This window comes from Aulonocara stuartgranti (assembly GCF_965226115.1).
Source record: "Aulonocara stuartgranti genome assembly, chromosome: 18".
Taxonomy (NCBI): domain Eukaryota; kingdom Metazoa; phylum Chordata; class Actinopteri; order Cichliformes; family Cichlidae; genus Aulonocara; species Aulonocara stuartgranti.
In genome coordinates, this window is record NC_138954.1 from 22,274,422 (window position 1) to 22,285,514 (window position 11,093).

Here is an 11,093-nt window from a genome sequence, read left to right on the forward strand (position 1 = left end):
AAGTAACTGCTGTTTACTGCTAACAGGCATGTTTCCAGTAGCGCAGAGGCATTGAAAAGAGAGAGGTTGGTATGAGAATTTGCCCTGAGAGCACAAGAGCTACAAAACTTTCAAAGAGAAATTGGGCAATGCTATTAGCAGTTACAGGCCTGCTGCAGCCGATCCCTCATCTCCCTACTTGAACCTTCACTCAGGTTATTCAGGTACAGTCAAGAAGGACAGCACATCACGTTGCTCTTTCTTTCCATGTGTGTGTAGGAATATACATTACTGTGTGTACAGCTACATAGGTAATGCATATTCAGTTCAATTAAGTTCTGTTTTATTTATATAGAACCAAATCACAACAAAAGTTGCCTCAAGGTGCTATACACTGTAAGCTACACACCCAACAATAATACAAAGAAAACAGAGAAAAACACGATGACCAAGCCCTTAGGCGACAGTGGGAACGAAAAAGTCAGTTTTAGCAGAAAGAAACGTGCCACTTGTAATTTCATTGTACCTGTGACAACGACAATAATGACATTCTGATTCTGATTCCAGCAGAACCAGGCTCAGGGAGGGGCGGCCATCTGCTACCACCGGATGGGGGTGAGTAGGATAAAGGAGCCTCTGTGGAAGAGAGCCAGAGATTAATAATAACAAATAATTAAGCAGCCTACTCCTATTGCAGCATAACTAAGGGAGGATTCAGGGTCACCTGATCCAGCCCTAACTATATGCTTTAGAAAAAAAGAAAGTTTTAAACCTAATCTTGAAAGTAGAGATAATGTCTGTCTCCTGAATCCAAAGCTGGTTCCACAGAAGGGGCCAATAAAGAGAAGTTAATATACAAGAAATAAGCTCTCTTTTTCTAGTATCTGTCAATATTCTCGCTGCAGCATTTTAGATGAATTCAATTTTCAGGGAGTTTTCAGAACATCTTGATAATAACGAATTACAGTCCAGCCTAGAGGTATTAAATGCATGAACTAGTTTTTTAGCGTGACTCTGAGATAGGATTTTTCTAATTTTACAGATATTGCGCAAATGGTAGTCCTATTTGTTCAATATGTGCATTAAAGGACATATCCTGGTCAAAAATAACTCCAAGATTCCTATCAGTGTTTCTGGAGGCCAGATTAATGCCATCCAGAATGGACATCTGTCTAGAAACCGCATTTCTAAGATTTTTAGGTCTTTATGTCTTTAAGACATTCCTGCAGTTTAACTAACTTGTGTGTGTTATCTGGCTTGATCCACAGATAGTCATATGAACAACAACAATAACATAAAATGTACATTTAAAAAAAGTTAAATTAACATAAAATAATTTGATTTTTTTTTTAAATAAAAGTTATGGCGCTGTTTATAAAAATTAGTAATTATGTAATTAAATAAAAGGCAGTGACAAACAAAAATAAACAAACAAAAAAAACGTGTTTAGTCTGGATTTATACGAACTGAGATTTGGAGAGCTGGTGTTTGATGCACGGAGCAGGAAAACTGAGAACAGAGTGTTTCTCTGCGTTCACAGTCAGTGTTTATGGTTTCTAACCCTGCGGCAGCATGTGGGAAGAGAAGTTCCTGGCAATCATACATTTTATTCCGACGTTGATGTGAACGCTTGTTATGACTAACTAGGCTTGGTATTAACATTGACAACTAACAGATTCGTTTATAAGACAGCTGTCCGAAATCCCGATTGATCATCGAGCATTCAGCGAGCAGGGAGTTATCAGTATGTGTAAGGGAAAGAAGTAGTCTAGTGGCAGATGGTATCCTTACATAAGCCAAATACGCTTGTGCAAGCGTTAAAAGCTGCCCTTGCAGTTTTACCAGGAAGGAAAAGTGTGCTTTGTGGGATGAAAGGTTCAAAAGCAATTCAATGACTGAAGAGTACAGTTACAGTCTGCAGGTGTCTGCTTTTCTTTTTTCTTTTTCTTTCTTTCTTTCTTTTTAATTTCTAACACGTCTATGCACGGCGTGTCTGGTTTGACATGTTGCATAAGGTATCTTAAAGCAACTCTCTAGAAACAGTTCGCTTGCGCTCCTCCAGGTTTTTTGCGAGCATGTCAAATGGAAATATCAGAGACTTTGACGAAATCACGTCTTTTCTGGGCGACTACGGGCTCTTTCAAATTCTCGTTATGGTTCTGCTCAGTGTAAGTACAATGCCCGCAGGATACATGGGTGTAATTGTGGTTTTTGTTTCGGATACACCCGAACATTATTGCAGAAGCCCAAACAGCTCCTCGCGCAACGGCACAGAGTGGGAACAGGAGAATGGTTTCCATGACAGCTGGATGGGACCGGGCAGCTGCTCTCGATACAAGCTCAATGAAAACTGGACAGAAAAAGCAGCCGGCTTCAATGACACAGAACAGTGTTTGGACGGCTGGGTTTTCAGCACTGACAAATACACCACCACCATCGTTTCTGAGGTTCAGTACTGCCTAAATGATCACTGACAGTCAGCCTGTAGTACACGAATTGTTTCGTATGGCTGTGACATTAAAAGACTTCGAGAGCTAAAACATGTAAAAATTGCTTCATGTATTCGAAATAAACTCACTTTATTCTATTATTTTTGTCTGAACGTAACCCGAATAACCATATTCTCTCCTTTTAACTGAAGTGGGATCTTGTGTGCGACAATGCATGGAAAGTCCCTTTCTCCACCTCTTTCTTCTTTGTGGGGGCACTTATTGGATCTTTTATTAGTGGACATCTATCAGACCGGTAAGTCTGTCATATAAAAATATGTAATCAGCCTTTGTTTAAAAAACGTTAAGATAAGGAGGCTGAAAGATATCGTGGCTTTAACAAGTAGCCTTTGTCTTCTTTTTTTTCACGAGGAAAGGTTAAAAAAGTTTTTTTTTTCTTACCTGGGTGAATTGAAAAAAAAAAAATCATAAAAAGCTTTTGATATATGATTGCTAAAGTGACCTACAAATAAAACTAGTTGCTTTAAAGTTTTAGGAGGAGAGTTAAATTGTTTTCAGAACAGATAAGTCATGTAAAAATATTTAATACTGCAGTCTGAAAGATGGAGGAGTGTGGCTCAAAGAGGCTCCTAAATTTAGGTCTGTGTATTAAATGTGCATGTTCTTTTGTGTGAGTATGTATTTCCTGGCTGAAAACTATCAAAAGTGTATTTAGAACTCTGCAGGTTTGAGGTTGAAGCCTGCAGAGCTGTTTTCATGTCATCTGAGGCTTGTGTTTGTTTCCAGTTTGGATTCTATGATCCGCTTGTCTCAGCAAGTTGTTTGGTAAACGGATCAAAGATCTGGAAGCAGATATTCAGTCTAAATATCCAGGTAGTGGGCAACAGAGCAACATAGTGTACGCACTACTGTGGTAGAAGGGAATCTTTTTCTTAGTTCATAACAAGCAGGCAAAGCTACAAGTAAAGATTGTCTCTTTCACTTTTAGTTATTGGTATTTGGGTTGTTTTTTTAATTTTAAATTTTTTTTTATATATATATATATTTACATATGTATTATTTGATGAGCTGAAACCAAACAATTTTTAGCAGTGGTGCTGACAGAAAACAATTAAAACCCATACCATCTGAGAGAATCAAAAAAATAGAGAGAAGTAAAACTGATAACCAGCCCAAACTCACTATGATACTGTTATGTTTTCATGACATTACATCTTTACATCTCTGTATTCCCTATTTCTGCATAACTTTTCTTACAGATTTGGTAGAAAGCCAGTATTTTTTTTCACTATGATCCTACAAACAGTCACCGCCTTGATCCAGGTCACCTCCGTCAGCTGGGTCATGTTCACTATCCTCAACTGTCTAAGAGGACTTGGCCAAATTTCCAATTTCATTGCATCACTCGTACTCGGTAAGGCAGCCCATTTGCTCCTATCACACTTCAAGAAGTCTCGGCATGTATTCTCCAGGGCTGAAACAAAGTGTAGCACAGAGCCATGCTTCTGTTCCTCAGCGTGGCGGTGGTTCAAAACCCATTGAAAGGTTGTGCTGTACCAATTCATTTTGGGTCTTAAAAACCTGGTTGTATTGTGTTGAGGCAGTTTAAAGAAGCATTAATCACTATTTCTTGTCTTTTTGTTAAACATATCACATTTACCTAACACAGAGGAGACACACGTTTCTAGTAGGGTTACATCATCCAGCGTAAAAAAAAAAATTGTGCCAAACACGTTGATCCTTCCGCTGTGGTGACATTTTATAAATAAAAGGTCAGCCAATAGAAGCTTTCATGTGAACGAGCAGAATTAAAGTCTACATAAAAGTTTCTTTAACCCCGAGAGGTCTAATCAGCATCTGTGGTGATCCTAACCATAATTTATTATATTATTTAATTTCTTCTGACTATGATTGCCGACTCCTGTTTGTCTGAACAAAGCTGTATTTTTCAGCTCCAGAGGTATCTCCATGAAATCAGATAAAGTGCCTCAAGCATTGAAGGAGCATCCTTTTGATCTAAGGCTGTGCTCCTTGAAAGAAAGGCGTTTTGGCTTTTTGTAGCTTACTTTTCATCTCCAAGGCTCTAGGCTAAAGTAAAATACTCCTTTAAGCCATTGTCTCAGAAAACCAATCCTCTCATGTTTCCTTTCATTAAAGCCCAATCCTTCATCTTTGTCTTGTCCAGGTTCTGAAATGCTGAGTAAGTCTGCCAGGGTGACCTACATTCTGCTGGGACACAGTCTTGGGTTTGGCTTTGGTTATGCCTTATTGCCCCTCTTTGCTTACTTCATACGTGGCTGGAGGATGCTGCTGGTTGCTGCTGCCCTCCCAGGCTTCCTATTTATTCCAACGTGGTGGTAAATCTAATGGATGATGATTCATGTAACCAGTGCACAGAGAATTTTATTAGGACTTTGTGCACCCCTGCATTTCAGTGCATTAATCCGATATTAGCAATGCAATTTTAGAGAAACATGTCAGTATTCGGGTTTTAGCATTCAGTTAAAGGTTACGTAAAAAATCTGAATGGGGAAAGATTTTACCATGATATTATTGTAAGTGCTATTGGCTGTTTAAAAAAAAAAAAAAAAAAAAAACATAACATAAGAGTCTCTTGGGTTAACTCTAATAAAACATATATAATATTGTGGTCTGATGAAAATGACCAGAGCAGCTGGAGCTGATACAATGACATAGCTAACTCACATAACTGCTGTTTATATTTGTGGTGTTCACGACATGCCCAGCCTTGTCAATAAGTAGCTATAGGTTCCTGTTAAACAAAACTGGAAAACTGAGTCCACAGTTACTTGTTAAACTCAATTTCCATGTGATGCTGCATGTGGATGTCTCATAACAGCAACTTTGCTTCTTGTTATGAAAAGTATAAAACATATTCACATACATTATAGAAATATTTGATCAGCGAGTGGAGACCAACAGACGTGTTACAGCAGGCAACATCAAAATTTGTGCATGTACTATTTGGTTTCACTGTGAAAGTAACTCTGGAACGTTTGATGAATGCAGAGTTAGAACAGAAGTTAGTCAATGCCTGCAAGATAATGTTTTTGTTTAGTCAGATACATTACATGTACATATTCTGTCACTCAGCGTAAGGAATTAGAATATTTTTTATTTATCCTTCAATCTAACCAGCCAAGCTAAACGAATCTATTTTTTTTTTGGTTTTATTTGTCTTTGTGTTAATATATAACATAAAAAACTGTTCAAGGGCAAGTTGCATCAAAGCAAACCAGAAGATTTCTGAAATAATGCCCTTTAGGCAGGCAAGGCCAAATTAGGGAAATTTGAAAATAACCTATCAGCACAAACATGTCACGCCAACTGTCAGGCACGGTGGTGGAGGGTGGTGATTTGAGTTTGTTTTGCAGCCACAGGATTTGGGCACCTTGCAATCACTAGGCCGACCATGAACACCTCTGTATACCAAAGTATTGTTAAGTCAGATGTGAGGCCAGCTGTCGGACAAATAAAGCTTCATCCAAATTGTGTCATGTAACAGGACAATGATTGAAGCCACAGCAGCAAATCTGCGACAGAATGGCTGAAAAACAAAAGAATCAAGGTGTTGCCATGGCCCAGTCAAAGTCCAGATCTCACCCTGACTGAAATGCTGTGGCAAAACCTTAAAAGAGCAAATAAACGAATGCCCACAAACTGCAATGAACTGAAGCAACATTGTAAAAAAGAGTGGGTCAAAGTTCCTTCACAGCGATATGAGAGACCCATAAAGTCATGCAGAAAACTTTTACTTCAAGTTATTGCTGCTAAAGGTGGTTCTACAAGCTACTGAATCACAGGTTGTACGTAGTTTTCCAAAGGACTGCTTAGAGTCAAAACCAGTGAAAAATATCTTTTTGACAGGAGTGTATATATACTGGAGGAGTGTCCACCACACAGACAGAGAGAGAGAAAACAACAACGGACCCAACCCAGTACAGGATCTAAATAAACAGGAATAATGAAATAAAACAGATTAATGAACTTAATTAATGAACCTCAAAATTGTTCCTCATATATACTCTGACATGTAGATTTAGTTACATCTGGTATCACACAGTATATCAAATCCGTACATTACTGAACTGGCGTTACTGAAAACTGTTATGCTGTCAAATCCACTGAGGGTTTTGCTGAGTGATGCAATAAGTCTTTCGTTTTCTTTTAGAAACCAGAATGGCACACACATAAAACAAAGTCCAGCCTCACTATCCTTTTTACGAGCGCATGAAACTAATTTCTCAAAAGCAAAGTTCACTCACGATCAGTTCAGACAAGATAACACTGTTGTCAGTCAGCCTGGACGACATTTGGGTGACAGTTGTGATAGATAACACGTGTTTTCACTGAATCTGGAAAAATCTTGCTTTGAGGTGCATGTTTTGCTACACGCTTTTCACTGCTCTTGTGTGTGCAGCTTGATTCCTGAGTCGCCTCGTTGGCTTTTGCAGAAAGGTCGAGTGGAGGAGGCTGAGCTTGTCATACGTAAGGCTGCCCAGTGGAACAGAGTCCCCGCCCCTGAGGTCATATTCAGAGCTGGGGATTGCTTGGAGCTCATGGTACCATTTTTTTTTTTTATTTCCTTGAGCTATGAAAGCCATTGTGCTCCAGTATAAAATATAACTTAAATTGTAGAAATCACACAATACTTTTCCACCATGCAATCTGAAATTATTATATATTCAGTGTGGACAGACGACTTTGCTCTATAATGTTCTGTTTCTTTCTGTGTCTAATTCAGCAAAATAAAGATGAAGAAGAGCAGACATACACTTACATGGACTTGATGCGCACCCATAACATAAGGAACATAACAATTTTAGGTGTTTTCATATGGTAATGGGCTTTCCGGAAACATACAGTAATGCCAGATATTGTGTTGCATGTTTTAGTAGCAATAATTATGCTGTCTAATGTAAAACAAACTTGTATTGCTGAGTCTTGATTATGCTTTTTTTGCAGGATGTCTGTGGCCATGGTCTACTATGGGCTCTCTCTCAATAGCAGCAACCTGCATGGAAACATCTACCTCAACTGCTTCATTTCTGCAGCCATTGACATTGTTGTGTATGTAGCCACCTGGCTTCTGATTGATAGGGCTCCACGGCCCACTTTACTCTTCACCACGCTGATGTTCTGCGGTATCATGCTTCTGGTTATAAAGCTGGTTCCTGAAGGTATGTGTACAATATTAGCAGTGCCAGGAATTAACTAGAACACTCGGTAGATTAGCACTTTGTTTAAACTTTTTCTAATCACTGCCTTTTTCTTTCCAGACATGCCCATCATGGTCCAGGTGTTGGCTTTGGTGGGAAAGACTGGTGTATCTGCTGCTTACTGCTTTATCTACGTGTTTTTCACTGAGCTGATGCCCACTGTGGTCAGAAACATGGGCTTGGGGATCTGCGCCACAGCTGCACGAATAGGAGCTATCATATGTCCTTATTTACTTTACATGGGTAAGTGTGCTTTCTTTTTGTTTTTCGGTCAGAGAGCTTAGGGGAGGTGCATGGGCATCAAAGCTGAAGCAACAATATCCATGTTCGGGGCTAATCTGGCATTTTAGTATTTCAGTTAGTGTTTCACTTTGATAACAGGGGCAGTGGTTAGCATTGCTGGCTCACAGCGAGAAGAGTTATATCCATGTTAGGGCATTTCTGTGTGGAGTCGGTACATTTTCCTCATGTGTGGGTAGTCTGGCTCCTTCGTACAGTCTATAGACATGTGTGGGGTTAGGCTAACTAGATGTGAAGCATCTATGGTTGTCTGTCTCACCCTATGATAATTAAGTCTCCCAGCAACCCTAAAACGGATAAGCAGAAGAAACTGGATGGATGGACTTTGATTGGACAGCCTAACATTGCATCCTGGTTTGATCATGATTTCTGTAATAGGTTTGCAGTTCATGAGCCTGAGTGAAGGAAGCCGTGACAACAGAATTGACCTTAATGTGTAAAATCAACAGAGGCCACTTTCAAATGACAAAGTCCACTTTAGGATTGACGGTTTAATAAATAACACTATACATGCAGTTATTATCAGAGGCCTCATCCTCATTTCTACTGTGACCTAGAGTTGTCATGTGTGATTTAAGTGGTTTGATTAAGGAAGTCTGTTTTCCACCTCTCTTGAAATTATTTTTAGTTGGTTACAATTTTGTATATTCATTTCCCCAATGGTTTTCTCATCTTCTCTGGACTCTGTATATCTTTTTATTTCTGAAATACATCTTGGTAACCTGACCTCCTTCCATTATTGTGTACAAGAGAATGTGCTAACACCATTTTTCCCTTTTTCCGTTTTGTTTTTTTGTTGCCAGTATATTGCGTTATTGATCTGGTTTTAAATGTATTTGTAAATGTTGTAATATAATTCTTAATGCTTGTGTATTGTGCACATCTTCATGATGTGGAAATCCTTTTAACAGTGAAAAGATCTCTCATCGTTCCATTTTAAATGCCTTTTATTTTTCTTGCAGGTCTATACAGCAAGATCCTTCCCTACATCATTTTTGGCACAGCCAGTATTATGGCTGCTGCCGTTAGCATGTTGTTGCCAGACACCAGAAACAGCAAACTCCCTGACCTTCTCATCCAGACCAAACACATCAGACGGTATGCTGTTGATGGACGTACCGAGTTCAGATTTCCCTTTTATTTTAATGGCGTAATGTTTGTGGATGGGAGTACACTATAACCATGACCTGAAATTAAAGGATCCGGCTTTTGATAATAAGTCTGTTACTAATGTATTTGTATTATGCAGTATATATAAACACACTGGCTCGCATCAGAAAAATCTTAATTAAAAGGAGCAAAAATTCTTCAGAGCCAACTGAATCGCAGCATTTTTTTTGTGTGTGTGTATTTTAGCCATTCTTATTTATCTGTTCATTCTGCCTTCGTTTCTCTTTATATCTTTAAGCTTCTCCTGCTGTTCAAAGGAAGCTCTTTCAACCCGACCTGATGCAACTGAAGGCTTCAAAGAAGTGAACTAGAGTGCCATCTACTGAAAGGAAATCACACAGCAAGTGTGGAAGGACCACATGCATTTGAAGATGAACTACATGTATCGTTAGCTTTAAGATGTGTCTGTAGGACTGTGAGAGGTTAATCTGAAGAAAGTTAACTGAGCTTCTTTGTTCTTGTCATGCAGAATTAGTGATATACTTAAATTCCTGGGTTTACACTTTCTCCATCCAGAGTCTTAAATGGTGCTTTTGTTTTTGGCCTACTTGATTGTTCGTCTGTTTGTTTTTCAGAATGTATTTTTATGCACTCTTGTATTTACAACATTTATTAAAATAAACTGCATCTCACAATGATGTAGACAAAAAATAAATTGTGTAGATGGTTTTGAAATAGATTTTCCTAATTTGATAAGTCTTCATGTCTGTCCAGTTTTTGCTGATTTAGAAAAACACCCCTCATTTCATTATATTGTGCTAGGAAAATCAGATTTATTGAAACGTGTGTAAAAATACATTCGGAATACAAAAATAGTTTGCACAATTCTAAAGAGCCTGAAAGTGGTACCACCCTTATTTTTCAGTATGTCCTGAACTCTTTTAAGCTTTCTTAGGAATAGTTCTCCAGGGTTCTTGAACAATATTCAAGCTCTTCTTTTTTGTTTGTTGGCTGTATTTTGTTCTGTTCCCAGTGCTGTGGTCCAGATTCTGATGAGGAAAATCCATCACTTCCAGTGTTCCACTAAAGACATGATTTTCAGATTGTGTTCATTTGTTTCTTCAATTGTTTTTCTCTGAAGAACACACTGCACACCATGCTGACATGCTGTGTTTGAGCTAATAGCTCTTACAATGTGTAGACACTACACTGGTTTCAAAGTGCTTTTTTTTGCTTCCATAATTCATAGGTCAGTGTTAAATGGCTTAATACCATAAAACAGATACATAGTCTTCTGAAAATGGTCAGGTACAACAACTTGGCCAAACCTGTGTGAAAAATCAACCAATGTCCAAAGAAAAAACAGAGGGTCTTTCGAAAGTCTGGAGAATTATTGCCCATGATAACTTAAAAAAATAACAAAAAATAAATAAATACAAGAAAGGCTGGCAGCTTGGAAGGATGAAATAAAGAAATGAAGGCTGGCTTGAGACCTTCGCACGGTAATGTACATTGGTAATCCGAGAAAGAAGCGCAGTCACAATAGAAAGTCTCAGGCCTCCGTTTTGTGCTTCAGGTGAATGGATGAATTGTTAGCCAATCAAACAGGCAGCTTGGAAGGCTATAGATCCGAAAGACTTTCAAGCAGTACCATCAGCTTCACGATTATTTATTTATATAAATAAATATTTGAAAACCCTGCATTCCGGATAGTGTTCTAAAGAAATAAGTGTTATTAGTGCCTTCAAAGATAGATCCATATGTCTTTGAAGGCAGGTTAACAAATAGAATGAACTTTAAATCTTTTGTTTTTTTATTATTTTACAATATTTTTTACAACTTTGTTATTTCCCATTTTACAAAACAAAAGGCCCTCACAGCATGTATTCGCTAAAGTCCTTTGTACAAAAGGTTGCACGTTTTAAAAAATGTAATGTAAATACACAAGTAGAGCGATAAAATAAAATACGTTTTTTAAAAATCGAATTAAATTTAAATGATCAAATAACGAGAC

General features: G+C 38.2%; 1 protein-coding gene across 4 annotated transcripts; it reads left to right on the forward strand.

The window, feature by feature from the left end:
• The first annotated feature begins 1,802 nt into the window (after window positions 1-1,802).
• Window positions 1,803-10,155, forward strand: LOC309694261 (organic cation/carnitine transporter 2-like). Of its 4 annotated transcripts, none has more exons than XM_082514187.1 (10): window positions 1,804-2,426; window positions 2,621-2,724; window positions 3,689-3,843; window positions 4,615-4,786; window positions 6,871-7,012; window positions 7,195-7,289; window positions 7,416-7,630; window positions 7,730-7,912; window positions 8,932-9,067; window positions 9,378-10,155. In XM_082514187.1, the coding sequence occupies exons 1-10, from the start codon at window positions 2,055-2,057 to the stop codon at window positions 9,448-9,450; spliced, it is 1,647 nt and encodes a 548-aa protein (XP_082370313.1). In that variant the 5' UTR covers window positions 1,804-2,054; the 3' UTR covers window positions 9,451-10,155. The 4 variants fall into 4 exon arrangements, with proteins under 4 accessions (XP_082370312.1, XP_082370315.1, XP_082370313.1 ...); XM_082514188.1 differs by having other exon boundaries at window positions 1,812-1,900; window positions 2,222-2,426; window positions 8,932-10,155; XM_082514186.1 differs by having other exon boundaries at window positions 1,803-2,426; window positions 8,932-10,155.
• The last annotated feature ends 938 nt before the right edge of the window (window positions 10,156-11,093 follow it).